General features: G+C 39.8%; 3 protein-coding genes across 3 annotated transcripts; 2 read left to right on the top strand and 1 right to left on the bottom strand.

The window, feature by feature from the left end:
• Positions 1-875: 875 nt before the first annotated feature.
• wbp2nl (WBP2 N-terminal like) lies at positions 876-5,933 on the top strand. Its single transcript, XM_046843969.1, is given in 9 exon segments — positions 876-1,022; positions 3,100-3,208; positions 3,513-3,651; positions 3,745-3,837; positions 3,958-4,083; positions 4,818-4,883; positions 4,886-4,897; positions 4,975-5,060; positions 5,214-5,933. Coding segments are annotated over 9 exon segments (747 nt in total). The 5' UTR covers positions 876-963; the 3' UTR covers positions 5,271-5,933.
• Positions 5,934-6,466: 533 nt separating this feature from the next.
• Positions 6,467-8,741, bottom strand: LOC124381964 (protein FMC1 homolog). The gene is made up of 3 exons (XM_046843970.1): positions 8,665-8,741; positions 8,143-8,403; positions 6,467-6,803 (listed from the first exon to the last, which is right to left on the bottom strand). The coding sequence occupies exons 2-3, from the start codon at positions 8,338-8,340 to the stop codon at positions 6,600-6,602; spliced, it is 402 nt and encodes a 133-aa protein (XP_046699926.1). The 5' UTR covers positions 8,341-8,403; positions 8,665-8,741; the 3' UTR covers positions 6,467-6,599.
• Positions 8,742-12,936: 4,195 nt separating this feature from the next.
• On the top strand, positions 12,937-25,229 carry LOC124381955 (interferon-induced very large GTPase 1-like). Its single transcript, XM_046843944.1, is given in 9 exon segments — positions 12,937-12,991; positions 17,290-17,901; positions 19,019-19,633; positions 19,745-19,815; positions 21,754-22,995; positions 22,997-23,843; positions 23,846-23,872; positions 23,875-24,969; positions 24,972-25,229. Coding segments are annotated over 9 exon segments (4,647 nt in total). The 5' UTR covers positions 12,937-12,975; the 3' UTR covers positions 25,094-25,229.
• The last annotated feature ends 129 nt before the right edge of the window (positions 25,230-25,358 follow it).

The raw sequence follows: 25,358 nt of genomic DNA, 5'->3' as shown, positions 1-25,358 counted from the left end.
GAGACAGGTGTCTGGAGAGGATCATGGGATTTCTAGCATTCGAATGTCCTCAGGAAATCTTCTGCTGTTCTGTTTAATATTTCTGATGTACAGGTGATGTTCTCTGGAGCTCAAAATGGAAATGAAATAGATGAAGATATGTTGCTACGTGGTTATTTAGTAAAGTGTGTCATTCTCACACCACTGATCTGTGTCTCTAACATTCATACTGTCTGTATTGTCTCACATTGTCTTTTGTCTTGTGTAGTCTGTTTTTGTCTTGTGTGTTAGACAGACAGACACGATAAAGACTAGTCTCTGTCATCACTCTCTTTGCATCACACCTGATCTCTTCTCTCTGTCTTTGGGGAAGTGGATGATCAGTGTTTAAGGCTCTGGGGTACTGATCAGAAGCTCAGGAGTTCAGGTTCCAGTATCACCAAACTGCCACTCTTAGGGCCCTTGAGAACGGCCCTTAACCCCCTGTGCTCCAGAGACACTGTATCATAGCTGAGCCTGTGCTCGGACCTCTGCTCCCTAACATCTCTGTGATATGAGAATTCCACAGTGCTGTAAAATACAAGAATAAAGTGTATTAATTTTTATTAAAAATGTAAGATTATGTATAAACTTCTTAGATTTCCTGTATAAGAATAAAAGGAGACAGGATGGTTGTATGTTGGATAAAATAATGTAGAATAATTATATATGATGTGAATGTATATATTTGAGATGTTTCGTGTTTATTACTTTATTTTGATGCTCTGTTATGATGCAGTGTTACAGTCACGTGGTTTCACGCCCACAGTCAGGCTGAAGCCCTCCTCCCCTCCTCCCTGCGCATGCTCACTGCACTCCCTGAGCGGGAGAAGGTCATGAGCCCTATCTAGTGCACTAGATGTAGGCTGAGTGCGGTTGTGTGGACGGAGCCGCTGGTCAGCAGGTTGTCGGTGACACACACACACTCAGATCCAGAGCAGGAAGATGGCGGTGAACGGAAACCATTCTCCTCAGGGAGGAGTACTCATCAACAACAATGAGAGGTAACAACACAGCTCCTTCACACTTCTTCATCATCATCATCATCATCAGATCCAGTAGAAACACCTACACTGAACTCACTCCAGCGATCTGCTGAGACTCCGCACTTCCGGGAACTACAGCGCTCTTACTGCGAGATATACTCCTCACATTCACTGTGTGTGTGTGTGTGTGTGTGTGTGTGTGTGTGTGTGTGTGTGTGTGTGTGTGTGTGTGTGAGATCTCCTCACATTCACTGTGTGTGTGTGTGTGTGTGTGTGTGTGTGTGTGTGTGTGTGTGTGTGTGTGTGTGAGATCTCTCCTCACATTCACTGCGTGTGTGTGTGTCTAATCTCTCCTCACTGTCACTGTGTGTGTAGATATCTCCCTGTCTAATCTAATCTAATCTCATCTAATCGTGTTATTGCGTTGCTATTAAATCCCCACTAGTTAGCTGTCGAGACAAATCGAGGCCAACTAGCATAACACAACAGACTAGCATAACACAACAGACTAGCATAACACAACCGACTAGCATAACACAACCGACTAGCATAACACAACCGACTAGCATAACACAACAGACTAGCACAACACAACAGACTAGCATAACACAACAGACTAGCACAACACAACAGACTAGCACAACACAACAGACTAGCACAACACAACAGACTAGCACAACACAACAGACTAGCATAACACAACAGACTAGCACAACACAACAGACTAGCATAACACAACAGACTAGCATAACACAACAGACTAGCATAACACAACAGACTAGCACAACACAACAGACTAGCACAACACAACAGACTAGCACAACACAACAGACTAGCATAACACAACAGACTAGCACAACACAAACAAAATCTCTCTCTCTCTCTCTCTCTCTGTGTGTGGTTGATTTGGTGTATGTTGGAAAAGGGTGTTAATTGGCTCTAATTTCATCCTGCCTCAGTCTAACTCCATTAATAATTACAGAAGGTTGCTGGAAAATGATGATGACACGGAAACATTGATCTGCACAAAGATCTGATCAGATTAGACATTTCAATCAGAGGATTATTGGAGTGGGTTCTGTGTCTCGGGTGTGTTGGAGTGGGTTCTGTGTCTCGGGTGTGTTGGAGTGGGTTCTGTGTCTCGGGCGGGTGTGTTGGAGTGGGTTCTGTGTCTCGGGTGTGTGTGTTGGAGTGGGTTCTGTGTCTCGGGTAGGTGTGTTGGAGTGGGTTCTGTGTCTCGGGTGTGTGTGTTGGAGTGGGTTCTGTGTCTCGGTGTGTGTGTTGGAGTGGGTTCTGTGTCTCGGTGTGTGTGTTGGAGTGGGTTCTGTGTCTCGGTGGTGTGTTGGAGTGGGTTCTGTGTCTCGGTGTGTTGGAGTGGGTTCTGTGTCTCGGGTGTGTTGGTGTGGGTTCTGTGTCTGGGGTTAGAGGAAGTATCAGTGTAATACTGAGTTGTGTAATTGTGTAAATCCACCTGAGTGTTTTGTATTTTCAGAAACTCTGAGTGTGAATTTCCAGACCACTGAAATGTTTTCTTACAAAACACACAGACACACACACACACACACACACACACACACACACACACACACACACACACACACACACACACACACACACACACACACACACACACACATATATACACACACACACATACACACACACACACACACACACACACACACACACACACAGTGACACTAAATTGTTGTTAGTTTTCTTAGATGATTTGTTTATAATCAGGAGATTAAACACTAATTCTGGGTGTTTTTGGATAAAAGTGCAGTAAAAAATTAAAAGCCACATATTAAGTTTGAAGCATCTTTAAATGAGATGTTTTAAAGCTGCTCGTGCTGATCGTTGAGGAGTTCATGGGAATTGGATTGTTTCTTTATTTCATCATCTCCTGTTTACACACACTGGAACTTCTGCTTCAGGCGAGCACTTCTTTAAAGAGCACACCAGGCTGTTCCTCCGCGAGGTCAAAACCCTGACCTCTCACCTCTCACCTTTACTCTGACCCTAACAAAACCTGAGATGATCTGACCATAAAGCCTGGTTGATCCTGAACTTAACGTTGATTGTGGTGTTTCAGTGTGCTGAGAGACTGTAAGACTGTGGAGCTCTCCTTCAGTGATGTCACACAGAAGAGTGACCTGTTCAAGGGGACCAAGAAGGGCAGTGTGTACCTCACACCTTACAGGGTAAACAACACACACACACACACACACACACACACACACACACACACACACACACACACGCTGTTGTGTGGTTCATGTGGCAGCGCCTCCTATAGGAGCTGTGCATGTCTGCCCCTGTGTGAGCGTTCCTGTCGGTCAGGAGCATGCTCAGGAGGAACAGTGAATAATCAGCATTCACTCTGCAGCAGTGTCCAGAGGAACAGGTCCAGGCTGCTCCAACTGCTAAACTCTAAACCGTGTGTGTGTGTGTGTGTGTGTGTGTGTGTGTGTGTGTGTGTGTGTGTGTGTGTGTGTGTGTTCTCAGATGGTGTTTGTGAGCAGTAATATGAAAGAGAAGTTCTGCTCCTTCATGTTCCCGTATTACCTGATGAAGAACTGCAGCATTGAACAGCCTGTTTTTTCAGCCAACTTCATCCAGGGCATCATTAAAGCTGAAGCTGGTGGTAAGTGTGTGTGTGTGTGTGTGTGTGTGTACACTGACCTCACATTTCTGTTGTGTTAGTGTATGAAGTATAATGAACTCTGTTCTCTCTCAGGTGGTTGGGAAGGTCAGGCTAATTTTAAATTGTCCTTCCCCAACGGAGGCGCTATTGAGCTCGGACAGCATCTCTTCAAACTGGCCTCCAATGGTGAGTGTGTGTGTGTGTGTGTGTGTGTGTGTGTGTGTGTGTGTGTGCTTAGATAAGGGGTTTAGTTATAGTGTGTGTGTGTGTGTGTTTTTAGTAAAGTGTGTATTGTGTGTGTTTCAGCGTCTCGTGCCCCAACACAGAGTGGAGCGAATGTTTTTGCCCCTGCAGGCTACATGAATGGATATGCGAGTCCAGCGATGCCTCAACCCTGCTACAACCCTTACCCTTACCCACCTGCTGCTCCAGGTACTGCTACCTGCTGTCTGTAGTGTCCATTCTCACACTCTGTAGCGTCCACTCTCACACTCTGTAGCGTCCACTCTCACACTCTGTAGCGTCCACTCTCACACTCTGTAGCGTCCAATCTCACACTCTGTAGCGCCCACTCTCACACTCTGTAGGCCCACTCACACTCTGTAGCGTCCAATCTCACACTCTGTAGTGTCCACTTACACTCTGTAGCGTCCACTCTCACACTCTGTAGCGTCCACTCTCACACTCTGTAGCGTCCACTCTCACACTCTGTAGCGTCCACTTTCACACTCTGTAGCGTCCACTTTCACACTCTGTAGTGTCCACTTTCACACTCTGTACTGTCCACTCTCACACTCTGTACTGTCCACTCTCACACTCTGTAGCGTCCACTCACACTCTGTAGCGTCCACTCTCACTCTGTAGCGCCCACTCTCACTCTGTAGCGTCCACTCTCACTCTCTGTACTGTCCACTCTCACACTCTGTAGCGTCCACTCTCACACTCTGTAGCGTCCACTCTCACACTCTGTAGCGTCCACTCTCACACTCTGTACTGTCCACTCTCACACTCTGTAGTGTCCAATCTCGTCCTGAAGATCAGTGTATACACTGTGTAGATCAACATCATAGTGTGTATAGTAGACCAAGTAGCTCACTATAACACACTCTACTAATGCTGTGAGTTTGTGTGTGTGTGTGTGTGTGTGTGTGTGTGTGTGTGTGTAGGCGTGTATCCCACAGTTCCACCCTACATGGCTCCACCTCCTCCATACCCTGGACCTCCTCAGAACTGGAACCTCCTCCAGGTATAACACACACACACACACACACACACACACACACACACACTCTAACACGTTTTTTCTCTCTGTTTCTGAATCAGTTGTTCCTGGTAACGCTAAAGCAACCGAGGCAGCTGGCAGTGCCTACTACAATCCCACCAACCCGCACAACGTCTACATGCCAACGGTACACACACACACACACACACATGCACACGCTTATGAATGTTGGTGTTGACATGACAATAACCTTAGATATACACATCACAACTCTGACCTCTTCCCCTCGTTCCCTCATTCTCTCTCCTCCCTCTTTCCCCCTTTCTCTCTCCCTCCACAGGATCAGCCTCCTCCCTACTATCCTCCTCAGAACCAGCCGGAGAAGAAGAACAACTGAAGCCCCACTACACTCCTCCCTGTGAAGTCACATGATCGCATGGTTATGACATCACAGATTTTTCTCAGATTGACTTATACCGGATATTAGAACTCAATCTTAAATCCTATTATACACATATATATATATTGTAGTGTGTGTGTGAGCGAGCGATGGAAGGGGTGTGTGTGTGTGATGTAATTGTTTATAACCAGCAGAATTTTTCTAATTCAGCTTTTCTGCACCTTCTCACTGTTTTTAATCAGACGTGTTTATTAGAGTTTGTTAACGAGTGTAGAAAAATCTCAAACGCTTCTGTTCAGCTGCTGCGTAGATTTGCTGCTTAGCGACTTCGGTTTCCATGGTTACATACTGCGTTAACACAGGTTTATTCACAACCTGATTCTGTTCACTTAGGCGACGTGGTGTGTGTGTAGCAATCGTACAGCACAGATACACAATCAAGGTAACATGTTCATTGGTGTGTTCATTTACACTGTGTGTGTGTGTGTGTGTGCACGCGCTCTGGTGATATTGTAAACTGGTGTGAGTAAAATTGATTATCACAGCATGGTGTGTACACACACACACACACACACATTAACTCCTTTGATGTTTATGATTTGTTGCAGCTGCTGTATTAATGCTCTTGGTGAATAATTCTAAATAAATATCTTGAATTCAGCACAGTGTTCTGGCTGTAATGGGAAAAGTGTGTGTGTGTGTGTGTGTGTGTGTGTGTGTGTTACATAATACACACTGTATTTACATCCAATAAAACCACATTAATTATAGATTAGAGAAATTAACTGACTTATAAAACAGTGTTCCAGCCTGCTGCACTGATTCCTGTTCAGTAGAAGTAAAATAAATGATTTAGAATAATTTGTGATTTGTAGCAGGTTCTTTTCAGGGTTCCTCCTGCTGGGTTCTGCTTTTTGCTCAGCACTGAGTAAATAACCAACATTTGAACACTGAACCTTGTAATGTTTATCTGTACTGTGATATAGTAATAAAAACACGTTTAATTTGTCTAGAAGAGTTTCAGCAAACTAATTTACAGATGTGTATTTTGCTAACAAGTTATTTCTATTTTGTGTGAATAAAATCTATAAAATGGAAAAGAACTAATGATTGTAGTTTTGAGGAATCCTGGGGTGAGACCTGGAGGCTCAGGATTAGATTATGTGTTTATTTTTAATAATCGCTATCAGGAGTGTGAATAAACTTTATTTATTTGAAGACAAAGAGATCTTTACAAATCGACACACAAACATACAGAGTGAGAATGAAGACAGTCTCTGATTGACAGCCAGTCGTCCTCCTGCTCTCCCTCTGTTACTCAGTCTCTCACTTCTCCCAGCCCTTACCACCAGGCTGTGTGGGTAAGCGCAATCCTACAAGGTGGGCCACTTCCTCCAGGGGGCGCCCTCCTTTCCCGTGGTACTGATTATGCAGCTCTAGATGATGGCGTGTGGACTCTACCAGACACAGGTATGTGTGGGAGGTGTGGAGAGCCTCTCTCTGGGCACGGCAGTGTCGCGCGCTGGTCACCTGAACACGCCAACACATATATCATTTATAACATTAACATGTTTCACTGTACAGGAGAAAAGACAATACATAATACTTATAACACTCTTCTCTAAAAGTACTGGAATTACAGGACTCTGGTTCTTTGGTGGGTTTCTTTCTGTTTAAGAAGATTTTTCTACTGGTTCTGCCTCATGTTTGATTAATAGCTCTTGGTGATTTTCCCTCAGGTCTCATGTTTATCCTGTTTAAACAGTCAGAACTTCACCTGGACAACAAGATACACCATCAATTCCAATATTTCTGATCACTTGCAAATTGTGGGTTTGAACAAACGTTTAAAGCGTAAACAATGAAAATTAATGTTGAAGAATTAACAGTATTAACTTTATTAAATACAATTAACCAGCTGACTTCTACACTAACATTCTGCAGACAGAACACTTTATTGTCCTGTTTAGTCCACTGGGACATCAGGACACAGAACAGTCCAGTGTAAAGTGGATTATTTCATATCCTATATATCTTCTTAGCTACCACATCTGAAACTCCTTTCTCAAGTGAATTAATGGTCATGATGGATTATGTGGTGAACCAGATATCCAAAGGAATCCAAAATATAACCTGTAGTGGTCTAGATATAAATAAATTATAAATTATAAATTCAGTCATAAAAACTTTTATTACTCTATTACTATTAGCACTAGATGTGAGCTCTTCTCTGAAAGACCTCCAACCTTCCAGCAGTACTTCTGATCTTCCCATTATGCACCATGAGAACAGCTGTAATGGTCTCCATTAGGATTTCACTGATTTACTGTGAAATATCACCAGAAACCTGTGCAGCCTTTCAGGAGCAGATGATTTCCCTCAGAATAAAATATCTTGTATGGTTTCTAATGATTTTTTTCCTCCTGCTGTCTGTGGAGAACTAAAATATTATTATACTATTTAGATTTTCGTTTTGGGATGTTTTTCATGAACAATCTGTGGAAAATTCAATGTTGTTTACTGTTTTTAAACATTGTTTATTAACCAAAGTGCCCGTTTTTTTCTTTGTTAGCATGTTAGCATTTATTTTACCTCAGAATTAAAAGGCGCGAGGAGCCGTTGCTATAGCAGCTTAAAAGAAATGCGCGGCGCATGCGCTTTAGAATCTCAGGGAAATCGAAAGTGATTTTTATGGAGAAATGATCAATATTATAGATATTAAACTGGTAAATAAATCATTTAGTTAATAATGTAATACAGCACGAGCTCTGCGGTTGTGTTTAGCGAGTTTCTCCTCAACCTCGTGAAGGTCAGAAGCTCCACCAGCAGCAGTAGCACATTGAGCTCAGCTTTAGATCTCATCTCCTACCTGATTTTTCCGGAACTGTTCCATCACATAAGTGTACATCATGGTGCCTCTATACTCGGGGCCTTTTAGATATCGGAGCTCCTTTAAAATACCCCGACATGTTCTCAGAGGAGAGCTGAGGGCCGCCATGTTGGAGATCAGTGGAGCAGTGTTCCACCTCCTGCTGCAGGACACACTGAGGAGTCTGGATCTTCTCATCCAGGAGATAACTTACAGTCAGCTTTCAGTAAAAATCACTTCCAGTTTTAAAGCGCTTTTAACCTGAAATGATCCACAGATTCTTTACTTTATAAATCATTATTGTGATATTTATTACTCAGTGTGTAGTGAAATGTGCAGATCAGGAAATCTAATCGATTACCGAGCACATGCTTCTCCTCACCTGACCAGGCTTTCTGAGAGCAGCTCATTTTATCACTACACATACAGTGTGTGTAGAAACCAGAGTTTCACATCATAGTGTTAGTGAGGGTTTATTCATGAGAGTTTACTGTAGTGTGTTATATTGCAGAAATACACCACCTGAGGTTCCTCACTGTCAGTCATCAACAGGAACCTGAGGCCACAGTGGACACACACAAACCCAAACTGAACAGCTGCTGATTAAATAGAAACCAGGAAATTGTCCAGGTTTGGCCTCTGTGCCTGAAAGCACAGGAACCTGATGTGGTCATCTGCTTTTGGACCTGATCCACAGCAAAGGTGAAAGTTTAGTGCATGCTGAGATGGTTTGGTGCTCATCACTGTTGTCACAAGAGATCATTTTCTGACATGCTGTAAAAATGTAAAGTAATAAAAGTGGAACTATTTTACAGAATTAAAAGTCAAGCCAGTGAGCTAACAGGATGATCTGTGATGAACTTAGTTGTGTGAGATTAATAACTTATGCTCTAAAACCTACTGGTGTAACGTGTAATAATAGTAATAAAGCAGACATGCCTGAATAAACTGACACATAGATACAAATATTTCCACATTTTCCCCCGAACAAATTAATTATTAATTGTTTGTATGGACACATAAATGTGGTGCAATGCTAACATGCTAACTAACGTTTCTTCAGATATCCATTACCACAAGTGAAGTAAATTAGAAAGATGATGGTGAAAAGAACCTCAGAATAAGTAAATAATAATAAATGAATATAAATTGAATTGAACATGTTTATGTTTTACATCAGCTTTCTATCAGTTGATTATTATGTACATGATGATGTGCTTCTGAAGGTCATACTGCAATGTGAACTTTTTAAATGTCAGATCACTGATTTGGGGTTCGTTATCACTAAAGTCACCAGGATTCTGTAAAATTTGTTTTTAAATATGAGATCATGTGCTTTGTGGATTTGTCTGATACTGTTATGATCTGTCTCTAAACATCTTTTCTATAAACATACTCATGAAATCCCTCAACCAACCCAACACTACACCCACAGTCTCTTTTTCTATTTGTGCATTATATATAGAATATGCAACCAGATAGCACTCTGTGTCATGTTGCTGGAGTAAAACAGCTCCTAAACCAGATTTCATTGCATCTGAATACATTTTTAGTGGCTTATTCTTGGTTGTAGAATTTTAGAACAGGTTTTTTAGTCAAACTGCCCTTTAACCCCATCCACTCATTATCACGCTCCTTTTCCACTGCCACTGTGTTCGTTTCCAACAGGCTTCTTAATGACCTTGTATTTGTGGACAGATTTGGAACAAACTCCCCCCAGGTGGTTTACTAACCCTAAGGCTCTCTGTAGGTCTTTCTCCTTTCTTGGTTTAAGGGTGTCAAACTCAAAGCACACTTTAGGTCATGGGCTGAACAGGATAAACATTTATTGAACACACTAAAACGAAATGTTTTTTGAACATAAATAACAATAAAAACAGACAGAAATATTATTCCAGAATAAATAAACTTAAACTTTAAATATTTTGCTCTCCATACAAATATCTCCTGTTAAACACCAGACGTCTCACAGCTTCATCATGCAGCTCTTCAGAAACTCTCCCTCAGTAAATAACCTGCTGATGAGACTCTGATTTCTCCTCTGTTTTTACACCAGCTTCACTTTGGGATTGTTCTCTGGTGAAAAACATCTGCTGAAATGTCAGATTCTTCTTTAACTCTTCTACTTTCTGTATCTTCTGCTCTGCATTCAGGTTCTTCAGCTTCTCCTGATGTTTTGTCTCGTAGTTCAGTTTTAGATTCAATTCCTTAATTACAGTCACATTCGCTCCACTAATAACACACACACACACACACACACACACACGTGTTTACCGCCAGTGTCAGTAAACATCTACTCAGAGTCAACTTTTCTCTTCACCACTGTGAGGCGCTGTTTCACAATAACTGTACAATAGGGTTAAATACATCAGCAGGAGCTCCACTTGATTGACGCTGGAATGTTCTCAGGTAGTCTAGCGTTCGGTAAGGCAGCTGAAGCGATGCATTATGGGATCTGTAGTTTGTGTTATCAGCGCTTCATATCGCCGGGACATTAATAACTATAATAATAGATCCATGGGCGTAAATTTCATTTAACAGTAGGGGGGGGACAATAAATATAAAAAATTTTAATGAGCAATTTTTGAAGGGGACACAAATAATACAGTCAGATTGTACTTATAAAGATATGGTTTAGGTGCACTGAAAAATGATCCTATGTCCATTTTCCTTTTCTCCGTCATTTTATTTAGTCTATGACACTGCAAGGCAAGTTTATTTATACTGTATCACATTTCATACACAATGGTAATTCTAAGTGCTTTACATTAAAAAAAAAACTATCATAAAAATAACCACAACAATAAAAACAAGGAATTAAAAAAAGGTTTCAATTTCTATTTAAAATTAATTAAGACACTTAAGAACAATATAGAAATGTATTATTAAAAATACAGTGGGGTCAGTTCGGATGTAGCAGTGCTCATTTAGTAAATGCACAGATAAACAATATGCTAATTGTGTGTTAATGTTCAGTTAATATTATACCAAGTCGTCCCGAATAAAACACTGCATGGGAAACGGCTTTGGTGTGTTAGCTGCAGTGCACTAGTACATTAGTTGCAGTGTTAGTTGCAGTGCACTAGTACATTAGTTGCAGTGTTAGCTGCAGTGCACTAGTACATTAGTTGGAGTGTTAGCTGCAGTGCACTAGTACATTGGTTGCAGTGTTAGTGTCAGTGCACTAGTACATTAGTTGCAGTGTTTGTTGCAGTGCACTAGTACATTGGTTGCAGTGTTAGTGTCAGTGCACTAGTACATTAGTTGCAGTGTTAGCTGCAGTGCACTAGTACATTAGTTGCAGTGTTTGTTGCAGTGCACTAGTACATTAGTTGCCGTGTTTGTTGCAGTGCACTGGTACATTAGTTGCAGTGTTTGTTGCAGTGCACTTGTACATTAGTTGCAGTGTTTGTTGCAGTGCACTAGTACATTAGTTGCAGTGTTTGTTGCAGTGCACTAGTACATGCATGCCCCCTTTGTCCCCCCTGGGATTTACGCCCATGAATAGATCTATATAAAATCATCTCGCGGGCCGAATATAAATGTACGGGCCTGAGTTTGACACACATGTACTACACCATCAATGAAAACTCCTACTCCTTTTTCTCCATCAAAAAGCTGCTGCACGGTTTTGTTAATTCTGAGTTAAAGTTGCACAGCTTTGCACTTTCCTCATTTAGCAGTATCTAATAAAACCCAGACTAAGAGAAAAGCAAGATGCTCCACTCATTGCACTGGTTATATCTGATTTTGTTGGAAGTCTTTGTTTAAGTCCTTAAGATTTTTACACAATCTTAGATCTCCATCAGGTTTCTCCACTGTAACACAATTCACTAGCTTCTGTGAAACCTCAGTACTATTTACATCCATGTGTGGATCCACTCCTCAGTCAAAGCATTTTGTTCATCTTCAACTGAATCTACAAAGATTGGTGCTTCTTCATCCTCAATGTCACTCCTACAGAAACTGCCCTTTTTCTTTGAATAACAGAACTTAATTGCAAAATGAAATTATTCTTTCCTCCACAATTCCGGCAGTCCTTTCCAAAAGATGGCCATGTTTGTTGGCACACTTTCCACAGCCCTGCTCTCTTGGCTTGGCTTTTTTTTCCTTTTTCTTAGACATCCCTCTTTCAGTAGCACTTCAAACTGCATCCACTTCTGCATCCACTTCTGCTGTCTCCTTCTCATCACTAAAACTCTTTAGCTGTGCCATTGTACATTCTGATGCATGGAAGATTTTTATTGCCCTTTTTAATATGAGGTCAGTCAACAACTCTTTAATCTTTACTACAATTTCTATTATATATCGAATCCTAGAGTCACACAATGTGTTGTAAAATTACAACACACAATTCTGACTCTGTCCGCATCTATTTCTGAAGATATTCCTTTTGTAGGTTCCATTTTTCCAAACTTCTCAAACACGCCCTCATACTTCTCTTTTTCTTATACCATGAAGATAAATGTGTTCTACAGATGTCAGCAGCACTGCTCTATTCCTCTGTTCATTACAATCCAGCACAATGGTGAACGCATAAAGTTCAAATCTTAGTCTAAAAGCTTTCCAGTTCTAATTCACATTTCCTGTCAGCTTCAATGCCTCTGATGAACAGATAGAATTCATCATATTTCATCATTTATCCTGGTACCATGTATTGAGATACACACACACAGTTCTGTAATCAGAACGAGCCTGAACTCGGCACACCGCTGCATTATACTGCCATCTGGTGGCCATCGTAACATGGAAAACACGGATCAATACACGGAATGGATCGTTCCAAAAACAAAGAAAAAATACTTTCACTTTTAACTTCAGCGCTGCCATGAAATGGCGTCGAACGAGGGTAAGAATCACAATCATCTTTTATTCACATTAAATTCTGAAGAAAACTGCTGAAATTAATGGCTTCATTTCACAAGATATAAAATTGGACTGTAAATCAGCAGTGTGTGAAAAGTAATGGATATAAAAGGGCGAGAAACGTAGGAAAGCTATAAGGCGTCTTTGCCCACAGTGTCACATGATGTCCCAAAGTCCAAAACTATTTACAACATTCAGAAAAGCAATTTATTTGGTGCCTTGTCTCATGTTTTACCAATTTTAGTTTATATGATGTTTTATTAACTGACATTTATTCTAGAATCGTCAATGTTCTGTCCTCTGAAAAAAATATCACAGGCTGAATTACCTTTTGTTTTTCATCAATTATTAATTATGTACACAACAAAATACATATTTTTCTGTAAATCTGTTTATTTAAAAATGAAGCAATTTTTTTGCATATCATAAATGATTTGAATCATCAGGCATAATATATAATATGAGATGAAGATAACCTGAGTAAATGCAAAATTGAGTTTTTAAATGATGATTTAATTTATTAAGGAAAAAAAGCTGTCTAAACCTGCCTGGCCCCATGTACAAAAGATTTGGCCTCTAAATCTAATAATGGGTTGTGCCACACTTGGCGGCAACAACTTTAATTAAGCATTTTCTTTCCCATCACTGTGGAGGAATTTTGGCTTACAATTCTTTGCAGAATTGTTTTGAGTCGGTCTCATTAAAGGATCTTTAAGAATAAATGGTCTGTTCCAGGTCATGCCACAGCGTCTCTGCAGCATTTAAGCTCAGAGGTGGACTTGCAGGTGTGTTTAGGATCATTGTCATACATTTCAGTGTTGTTATGTTGCAGTCTGATACTTCCATCATTCAGATTTTTTTCTTATTAATCTTCACTCAATCCAAAATAATGACAAAGTAAAAATAAGAATTGTCTGTAAAAAAACCTGAAATATCACGTGCATAAGTACTTAAACCCTTTGCAACAACACTTAAAAATGACCTGAGGTCCTTCTTGATTCTCTTTATTGTTGCTGAGATGTTTCTACATCTTAACTGGAGTCTTCCTGTGAAAATGTTTCTTGATTGGACATGATCTGGAAAAATCAGATCTGGGGAAGGCTACACACAAATTTGCTGCTGCACTGAAGATTTTCAAGAGCACAGTGGTTTCCATCATTCATAAATGGAAGACGTGGGGCACAACCAGGACTTTTCCAACAGTTATTTGCCTGTCCACACTGAGCAATCTGGGGAGAAGTAAGAGTAGTGAGCAAGAACCTGATGGTCAGTCTGACTGAGCTCCAGAGATCCTGTGTGAAGATAAACAAAGTTCCAGAAGGACAACCATCACTGCAGACCTCCACTGATCTGGGCTTTATGGCAGAGTGGCTAAATGGAAGCCTCTCCTCAGTGCAAAACCCATGGAAGCTCACTTGAAGTTTATCAACTGGAACCTGAAAGAGCTGCAACCTTGTTATGTTGAAGGAGAATTAGATAAATAAGTAGGCGGGACACGAGCTGTAGCTTAACATCTCCATGCTTCTTTTTTACTTACTCCACATTAGCAGTAACACCGCTTTACATCTATTAACATGCATATACCACCTAGTGATCATAAATGGTAATAGCAATTCAATTGTAAGAGAACACAAAAACCTGAATTGGAAAAAGATTCTCTGGTCTGATAAAACAAAAATTGAACTGTTTGGCCTCTCTTCTAAACGACATGTCTGCAGGAAACCAGGCTTAGCTCATCACCTCCCCAAAACTGTCTCAACTGTGAAGCATGGTGGTGGCAGCATCCAGCTGTGGGGATGTTTTTTCTGCAGCAGGAACTGTGAGACTGAGCAGGGTTGAGGAAAAGCTGAATGGAGTGAAGTACAGAGATCTCCTCAATAAAAACCTGATCCACAGGACTCAGGACCTCAAACTGGGCTGAAGGTTCACCTTCCTACATGATAACTGAGTGTAGATTAATGAGTACCCCAAAAATACAAAGTGCACACTATCAGTCATAATATTATGACATTATGACATAATAACATTATCACATTGACATTCTAACATTCTGAGCAGTGAAGTGAAGAACACTGATGATCTTCTGATGATCTGTTAGTGGCTGGATTTATTTATTAGGCAGCAGGTGAATGTTGATGTTAGAAGCAGGAAAGAATGGGCATAAGGATTTGAGCGAGTTTGACAAATTGTGACGTCTAGACGTCTGGGTCAGAGCATCACCAAAACTGCAGCTCTTGTGGGATGTTCCTGGTCTGCAGTGGTCAGAATCAAAAGTGCTCCAGGGAAGGAACAGTGGTGAACCGGCGACAGGGTCAGGGGGGACGAGGATCATTGATGCGCGTGAGGAGTGAAGGCTGGTCCGTGTGGTCCGATTCAACAGACGAGCTCCTGTAGCTCAAACTGCTGTAGAAGTTCATGCTGTTGATGATCGACGGGTCACAACTGTTTTAGCAGCAAAAGGGGACCAACACAATATTAGGCAGGGGGTCATAATATTATGGCTGTTCAGTTGAAAAGAGAAGGGGTTGGGGGAATCATTATTATTTTTTGGGGAAAAAAGTTTTTTTTTTTTTGTTAATACTTCAGGTTATTTGTAGATATAATAAAATAGGGCAAGGGTTTGAGAACTTTACAACTGTACAAGAAACAAAGTTATAAGATTTCATACCTCCTGTATATGTTGAATGACAGGTGTCTCATCCAATGATCAATAAGTGTTTTGTTCCCACACTATACCTCCCTTTTCCGCTTTGTCTGAATCGTCCTTGTGTTTTCAGATTTGTTAATGTGTTTTGCACTTCTCAGCCACCGTACCTCAGGGTAAATGAACTAATATTTAACTGTAACTCAACAGTGTGTAGATTATAAGTGATAAAATTCTAAGAAAATTATAGACATCAAATTTTCACTATTTTTATTATTTATTTTTTATTAAACTTTTAATTGTGTGAAAGTTTTATGTACACAGCTTTGGCAAAGTATTTTCCTTGTGTATGGAGTTCAACTTTATTTTACTGCCTTTATTCTTGTGTTAGTTTGTTACTTTTTTGTTTTGTTTATTGAACTTTGTTTAAACTTATATAATAATGTTAAAAGATTAAAATTGCATTTATTTTTGGATTTGTGACCATGACAAGCAATAAGTACAGAATTATATATATATATATATATATATATATATATATATATATATATATATATATATATATATATATATATATTTATGACAGATACACAAACAGATCATCACTCAGTCCAAAGGTCCCTCAGGTACCTCACCTGATTATATTAGTCTGGAAAATGAAACCTCACAATACTGATAAAATTATGTATGATTATAAAAATGTATTTAAAAAATGTCTGCTGATCAGTTAAAACAAGGTAATGAAAAAGGTTATATTTTGGGGTAGAATTTTTTGTTTCCTCTCCAGTTTAATTGCTTACGTTTGCTATGTTTTTTATATATATATAATATTACTCTATAAATTACCGTATTATTATTTCTCACAGCTATGTTTAGGGCATGTAACATGAGAAATCATTTGTATTTGTAGTCATTTTTGTTGTACATTTTCTTATTAGAAAGTCAAAAGTTGCCCTGTTAATATTTTATTGTTTCTTCTTCCTCTTCTAATTTTTTTCAGCTTTGTACAGTATATGGCAACACATAGAACCATCTGGTAAAAAGTTAAATTTGGCACATAAATTTACAGTTAAAACTCTGAACTGTGTCTAATCAATCACTTTCGAGTCATCTTCTAAGGTGGTCTCACAAAAGTCGCTACAGGACCCCAATGGAGGGAACATAGCAGTGGGTGGTGTGGGAGAACTTTTAATGGTTGAAAACAGTCCAGCACCAGCAGTCTTAGTTTTAGTTTAGTTGTTGTTTTTAAGTAGTTTTTTTCCCCCTATTTCTTTTTCATTGCAACCCTTCCTAGAATTGTGACCCATGGTATGAAAAGCATCTAGATTAATAATAAAAACAGTCTAAAGGCCAAAAATAGTTATCAAAATCCTCAAACAGGAATGAACCTAGATAATAGATTAACAGTGTCAATACACAGGCAGGGAATACCAGAGAGATTGAGCCCTGGTGTTTTGAGCACTTGGGACAGGGACATTTTCCTGTAGAAACAATGACAAGATAAAGTGATATACTGCACTAAAATGTATAAATAATAAAGCTGCACATTGTAGTAGATCTTATTTCACTAAGTGTACCTTCAGTTGTTCAACCACAGAAGAAAGATCATTAATAATTTGTTTCTAATAATGTTTCAGTGTCTGAAGTAAGAATTGTGCTGCTGGGGGAAAATGTACCTCTGACCAACGCAGTGGGAAACTTCATCCTGAGCAGATCTGCATTTGAGACTGAAATTCCTTCTTCAGTGAAGCAGTACAGTGAGAAAGCCAATGGTTATGTGGAGGGAAGAATCATCACCATCATCAACACACCTCATCTCTATAACCCACAACTGTCTCAGGAGGAACTGACTCAGAGGGTAAAAGAGTGCATTTCTCTTGCTGATCCTGGACCTCACGTGTTCCTCTTAGTGCTTCAGTCAGAAACAGTCACACGTGAAAAACATGACAGAGTCAGAAGCATATTGGAAACTTTCAGCCCACTGTCCAGAAAACGCTCCATAGTGATAACTACAGGTGAAGACCAGGGATTCCTCAGTGAATGTGAAGTGAGACACCACAGGATTCAGAAAATATCTCCATTTGATAAACATGAGGTTCTTCAGCTTTTAAAGAAAATTGATGCAGTGGTAAAGGAGACTGAAGGAAGCAGGTTGCATGAGAATAAACACCCAGAAACACAGAGAAGACATGAAGATCATTTCACAAAAAACACAGCAAAGATAGATGGAGATACAGTGAGAGGAAAAGGTATGTGAAATTTATTATATTCAGTAATGTAGCCATGTTATAGGATTTTTATTCCAATAAAATTTAATCAATTTAAGTGGAATTGAATAAGTTAATCGATTTTTCTATATAACACAGATTTGGAGGCAGAGACGTGTATAGGATGTTTTTACTCTCCTCCAAATTTTTAATTAAGTTCTGATTAAAGACTGAATGTGTCATTCATTAATTTCTTGGCCTTCTACACTGAACATCATAACCTCTCCACATGAACACAATCTCACCAAATGACACAAATAATCACTAAATGAGGAAAATATCAACAAATAACACAAAACCTTTCCAAATAACACAAATCTCTCTGTATGACACCAGATTTCTCCAAATGATAAAAAATGTCTGTCTGACACTGAAACATTCCTAGAAATCGCATGTACCAAATACCAAAATACAAACAAATGTGCATCTCCAAATGGCACAGGATGAAAATAACAAAAAAAAAAATCACAAAACACTTTACAAAATGTCAAATTCACATGTCAAATCTTGGGGGTAGAGAGACTCGCCTGCACAGACTTCAAGTCCATATGTTTCTACATTTTGAGTGGCCAGAAACTTCTTTCGATAGTTCCACAACTTCAGAACAAAATTTGGGGAAAATGTGGGAAACTATGCATTTTTTATGGGGTATTTACAGAGTGATGTGTGATGGAAGGAAGTTAACATTTTTGATATTATGATAATTGGGTATAAATGTTAATATTGTATTGTGGTATTATATGGGGTTTTTGAGTTGTTGATTGGTCACAGGCATTATTATCAGTCAGAGTGTTAATCCTGATCATCACACTTTACCTGACTGTTCACCCTGCCCCCTCCTAATTTTGGGATTAAATGTGGCTTCTGTTTCTATTGGTCATGTTTTCTTCTCACTAATTTCCAGCATGTCTAGAGCATAGTAATAGAGTTCCTATAAAAAAAAGTAATTATAAATTACACCCACTAAAGTTTTTAGCCTTATTTTAAAATAGAATATAAATGTGCACTAAACCGATTGAGTTACAGATACAGACAAAGTCATTTGATTACACCACTGGTGAATATATTAGTAGCTTTGAATGCATCTCTTCTTTTGCAGTGTCTGATCTGAGAATTATTCTGTTGGGAAACAGTCTCTCAGATACCAGCAGTGTGGGAAACTCCATCCTAGCCAGATCTGCATTTGAAGCTGAACATCCTCTACATTCAGTAGGGTTTCAGAATGAGAGAGTTACAGGGCCTGTGATGGGAAGAAACATCACCATTATAAATGCACCTCATATTTTTTACCAAACTCTTTCACAAGATCAGCTCACACAGTGTATTAAACAGTGTCTCTCGCTTTCAGCTCCTGGGCCTCATGTCATAATGCTGGTTGTACAGTTGCAAAATTTCTCTGTAGCAGACAAAAGCAGACTGGATTTAATTTTCTCATCTCTATCTGAGGAAACCTATAAGTACACCATTGTGGTCTCTACTAAAAATCCAGAACATTGCAGCAATGCAGACAAGGAAATCATACAGAATCTCATTGCTGAATGTCATAACAGACATTTCGAGTTCAGTAAATGCAGTCAGGCCAGCTTCGTGGAGATGATAGAGGAGATGGTCGAGGTGAATAAAGGGAGCCTTAAGTGTGAGATGTATGCAGATGTTGACTCTGCAGAAGACCAAAAACTGTCTGAGAAAATTGGAGGTCAACCTGAATACAGACGTAGGTTTCCACCACACATTTATAAATGATCAAATGTTCTTGGATATAGTTAATTAACATTCTCCATAAATATTATTTGTATTTTTGTCATTTAAATTTTTTTACTAATAGGCCATAGCACAGACCTGCCACAAGAGAAGACAGCTACACAGAGGAGTGAGGAAGTGGCAGAAAGGGGAAAGGTAAGCAGTTCCTTATTTCCTAGTGAACACTTTAATAGGAACTTTCTCTTTTTGCTGCCTGTTCAATTTTAACTCCTGATAGAGGATACTAAATAGCCCTGAAAGGAATTTGATGAGAAGTGGGAAGCACAGGGGGCATCAAGCGGAATTTGTGTGGTTCTGTTGTGCTTTATTTCAAATGAAGTACTTGTTTACTATTCTAGAGAGTTTGAAAAACCTCTCATGTTGCCTCCCACTTTAAGAAAGCGCTGTTTTATGTATCATGTCTTTTAAATTTAAAGTTTGAGTTTTAAAGACCATCCTATAAGGATCATGAAGGAGACAGTCAGTTTAAATAGAGACACAACACTCATCAGTGTGTTTAACATCATTGTGCATTATATGACTAAGCAGTTTTCTGGTACAGCCATAAGACCTATTCACAAGTTCTGTTCAAAGAAGGACACCTAAATGTGTACAAATGTTATGCGGTAGAAACGGAGGCAGAAGCCGGAGTGCAGTTTGTGTGGTTTTAATGAAGATAAGGTAGATCGACAAACATACATCAACTGGGATGAAGAGTCCGAGAAGGAAATATCTGTGGTGTGCTCAGAGAGCACGGTCCACAACGTCCAGAGCAAAGGTTGCAGGGTAGTCCGAGATATGCTTTTAGGAAAAAAGCGTAGCGCAGGATTGTAGGGTGAGTCCAACTGAAGTCGAGGCATACGGTTAACAATAACGGACGGTGAATGAGAGTGAGAGTGAGAGTGAGGGGTTTATATATGTGTCGGGAACGAGTGTCAGGTGTGGATGATTAGTAGGAAGGCGAGGAGCTCCATGCAGGCGGGGTGGGCACGGAAGGAGAAGCAGGGTTCTCCCTGACAACAAATAGGTGTCCTATAAACTTTCCCTTTCACTCTCACAGATACTCTTCTATCACCTATCACTCCTGCTATCAATCTTCTCCACCCACTCCACCCTGCCTGCACTCTTTTCTTCACTTCTCTAAAACACATACTACCGACTTTCCACTCTTCATCCTCTTAATCAATGCTTTCACTTCCTCTTTACTAATCCTATCCACTTTACCATCTCCACATCACACATGCCTGGGTGACACCACTATCGAGCTGAAGGTCAGCAGGTGGTAATAACTGGTATTTACCCCTTTGCTAGTGCCGGCCCCCCAGCAGGTCCGGATAGGGTATTTTTTAGATGATAATCATGGTCTCAGACACCTTTTGGTTAGAGATGGTCCTTGATGGCTTGCTGCCTCTCAGACTGATTAAAGTTAGACTATGATTAAGATTGATCCAACTGAAAGTCTACATTAAACTACATAAATACTTTTGTGAAATTTAAGTTGTTTTGCGAATTAGCTCATTTTGATATAGCAAAATATATATATGTATATATGTATAGTGTATTTATGTAATATATAGGGTTGAGGCAGTCTGTAAATTCTTACACTAACGATGTGGTGGTCGTTGATAACCCAGGCTTCGACCAATCTGGTATGAAATTCTGGTTTTTGATCCACATATCAGATTAAAGCACATGCTTTAAGATGGATGTCCTTCATAACAAAACCCTCCACATGTATCCAGGCTGGAGACCCACACTGAGAGTCACCTGACCTGTGTAACACTAATGACTGGGTTTGACAATCAGCTGACAAATTTTTTTAGTTACATTTTTTTTGGAGATCTGATCTTTTTTGGTTAAGAATAAAGTAGAATATAATAAGGTGGTTAAAACTAATAGCACCCTCAAGGGCATAAGTGACATTAATAGAGCACACACACTACAGCCAGCATTATCTTTGCATGTTCAAAAGCTGGGTTCTTCTATTTCAGAATAGGTTTAGAGACATGAGTGATGGTAGGCTTGTGTAATTCAGTAATTCATCAAGACGGCTAGATAAACTTGAAATGCTTATGTGTATGATCTGTTTTACAGGAATATATGATGGAGTCTGGAGAAGACAGTTCAAAATATGAAAAAAAGAAAAAGCTTGAAATGGAAAAAACAGAGCAGCTGTTTCTTAGACTTGATCTTGAGGAAAAGCAGAAAGTGAAAATGAAAATTTCAGACATTCTCCAAATAACTTCACATTCATTAAACTGGAAGGAGTCTTGTACAGAGAAAGAGTTGGTGGAAACCTTTCTACAAAGGCTTTTAATGATGGACTATAGTGCAAGATATATTAGCACTGAAGAAGATGTTGCCATAGTTGATTATGTTGACCTCAGTACAGGAGGTGATGAAGGTTTTGGTTTGTTTGATAATCTTTTCACCAAAAAGGCAGAATCATTTAACGAGGAAGACCATAAATCTCCTGTTCACCCCATGGATGTTCAGATGGCGGTGCTCCACTGCTCTGATCTTCTCCTAAAGCAGAAAATAGTGACTAAACTGGCTCAGTGTCAGTACGCTCTGCCTCTGCTGGTGCCCAATCCCTTCACCAGAGAGATCCAGTTTCCTCTGTGGACCTTTCGCCAAATCAGAAAGAGCTGGAAGACCTCTAAATCTGGTGAGGAGATCACAAAAACCTGGGCAATATCTGAGGCAGAAACTCCAATGGTGGCCTTCTTTAGGTTTGGTTCTGCATCTTCATCCAAGTCTCAGATAATGAACAGCTTGATCACTGAGAAACATGACACCTTCTTCCACAGACACTGTACCAACAGCAGCAAGAACCAGCTCCTGATGGATGGAGTGGTGGAGATCGCTTGGTACTGTCCATCTGGAAAGGAAACGGATGTTTTCTCTGACTGTATTGCATTCTGTAATCTCCATGGTGATGCACAAACTAATCAAGAGCAACTGGAGATTCTGACTGAAATGTCCTCAGTGAATGTCGTGCTGTTAGGTGATCAAAATAAAATCACAAATAAGCACTTACTAGAAGATCTTTTGAAAGGCCACAAATCTCTTATTTGCCTACTATCTGATGATGAATCAGGTGTTACTAGATTTAATGATGGAAAATACAAGGTTGGACTTAAAGACAGAACTCAGTCAGATATATATAAGAACCTCAGAATGATCATCAAAGACTGTTTCTCCAAGTCACCCAGAAGGTTCAAACTTGAAGATTTTGAAACCGAAATGACTATAAATGATGAAGATTTCCCTGCATGCAAGAAATCTAAGGAAGCTGCAGTGATGGTGATGAGTCATTTGGAGGAAATGATCTCTCAAATTAAAGGAAGAACATCTGCCCTGTCAGGGGAAGTTATGGCATCACTGGTGTAAGATGAACAAAGACCTGCATCAACTTTATGGGAACAACTTGGAAAAGCAAAAAAGCACAAAACAAACACAAATGATGGAAATTCGTGAAGAGCAGCATAAATATGGCCTCTCTGGACTTATGGAACAATTCATTTCTGTCCTAAATTCTCAAAGTGACATTAATGAACGATTATTCTTTCTAAAATGGGTTGGGATTCTACTGGACAAACGCACATCAGATTGTCTTTCTGGTCTTCATCACAAATACAATAAAAAGTGGACAGAAGTTTTAGACCTTAAGAACAAACATGATAAATCAGATAAAATGAAAGAGAAGCAAACAGAACTTGAGGAGCTTTCAGTAAAACTGAATGCAGCAATGTTTGGTTTGGAGCACCTCCTCAGAGAGATGGGTCAGATTTACGAGTCTTTTATTTCAGTACACAAACAAAAGAAAAGATATAAAGAAGAAACGTTGAACTCTCTCCCGAGACTTGCAGCAGAACTTATGAAATCTGGCCATCCAATGGAGCTGATGGATGGAGATGCTGGTCATGTTCCTCTGATGTGGATTTCAGCAGTTCTAGATGAACTTGTTAAGATACTGGGAGATCAGAGGGTGTTTGTTCTGTCAGTTTTGGGGATTCAGAGCTCTGGGAAATCCACCATGCTGAATGCCATGTTTGGACTGCAGTTTGCTGTCAGTGCTGGAAGGTGCACCAGAGGAGCCTTCATGCAGCTGGTCAGAGTGTCAGAGGAGATGAAGGAAGAGCTGAAGTTTGATTACATTCTTATTGTAGATACTGAAGGTCTTGAGCCCTGGAGCTTGCAGGAACATCTACCGACATCATGATAATGAACTTGCCACTTTCGTTGTTGGTCTTGGAAACCTGACCTTAATCAACATCTTTGGAGAAAACCCTGCTGAGATGCAGGACATTCTTCAGATTGTTGTTCAGGCCTTTCTGAGGATGAAGAAGGTCAGACTGAACCCCAGCTGTTTATTTGTCCATCAGAATGTTGGAGATGTTAGTGCTGGAGAGAAAAACATGGAGGGAAGGAGACGCTTACAGGAGAAACTGGATGAAATGGCAAAACTGGCTGCAAAAGAAGAAGAAAGTGAAGCTGAGTGTTTCAGTGACGTTATTGAATTCAGTGTAAAAGAGGATGTGTATTATTTTGCACAGCTCTGGGAGGGCAGTCCACCAATGGCACCACCAAACCCATCCTACAGCAGAAATGTTCAGAATCTAAAGGAAGGCATTTTCAGAAATGCGACCAAGTCTCCAGGTCTGAAACTCTCACAGTTTAAATCACGCATTACTGACCTGTGGAACGCTTTAATCAACGAGAACTTTGTGTTTAGCTTCAAAAACACCCTGGAGATCGCAGTGTACAGGAAACTGGAGACTGAGTTTGGAAAATGGACCTGGACCCTCAGGAGTGCCATGTTAGATACTGAAGAAAAACTTTACAACAGAATTGAAAATGAAAAACTGAAGAGAATTGAAGAGAAAGATCTTTATTCTTACATGAAAAAGACCAAAGAGGAAGTGGACAAATCAGTGAAGAGTTACTTTGAAGAAGACAAAGACAAAGAGATTTTAGTTCAGTGGAGAGCGAGATGTGAAACCAAAATCACACAACTTTATGAAGATCTTATCAGAGACACAAAACAAAAACTGAATGAAGTTATTCAGCAGCAACAGGCACGAGATGCCTTCGAAAGCAAAAGAAAAGAATACAGTGAAAAACTGTTCAGTCTGAGCAAAGATCTCGCTCTGAAACTCAAATCCACAACTACCAATGAACAAGATCTTAAGAAGGAATTTGATCAGTTGTGGGACAAATGGGTCACTGAACTGACACAAGACACACCTTCAGGAAAAGCTACTGAGTTTTGGGAGGATGCTAAACAGATTCTGTCTGAAGGTAATGAAAAGCTTTTGTGTTCGATCGGCAAAATCAGGAGGACTTCAAAAATATTGACAAAATGGGAAATTATTCATCCTACATTATTTTGAAGGAGCAAAAGAACTTTTTGCTGAGAGTCAGCAGATAACACAAAAGAAAAGTAAAGAACAACACAAACATCAGTCAGGCTTTTGGAGTGGACTTTTCTCATTTTTTCAATTTCCCAATAGCAACCAAAGCAAAAGTCAGTCTGAGATTGGCCTGCATTCTGAACACCATAATATTGTACGAGAACTCACCAGAAATGTCATACAAGAAGCTGAAACATTAATTTATGACATTTGCAGTAAAATCACAAGACTCGGGTACAATGACGGCTACATCCAGGAAATAACAGACCACGTCAGGAAGAG

This window comes from Silurus meridionalis, chromosome 29 (genome assembly GCF_014805685.1).
Source record: "Silurus meridionalis isolate SWU-2019-XX chromosome 29, ASM1480568v1, whole genome shotgun sequence".
NCBI classification, from domain to species: Eukaryota; Metazoa; Chordata; class Actinopteri; order Siluriformes; family Siluridae; genus Silurus; species Silurus meridionalis.
Note: the sequence above shows the minus strand (reverse complement) of the source record. Positions and strands in the feature narration are given on the sequence as shown.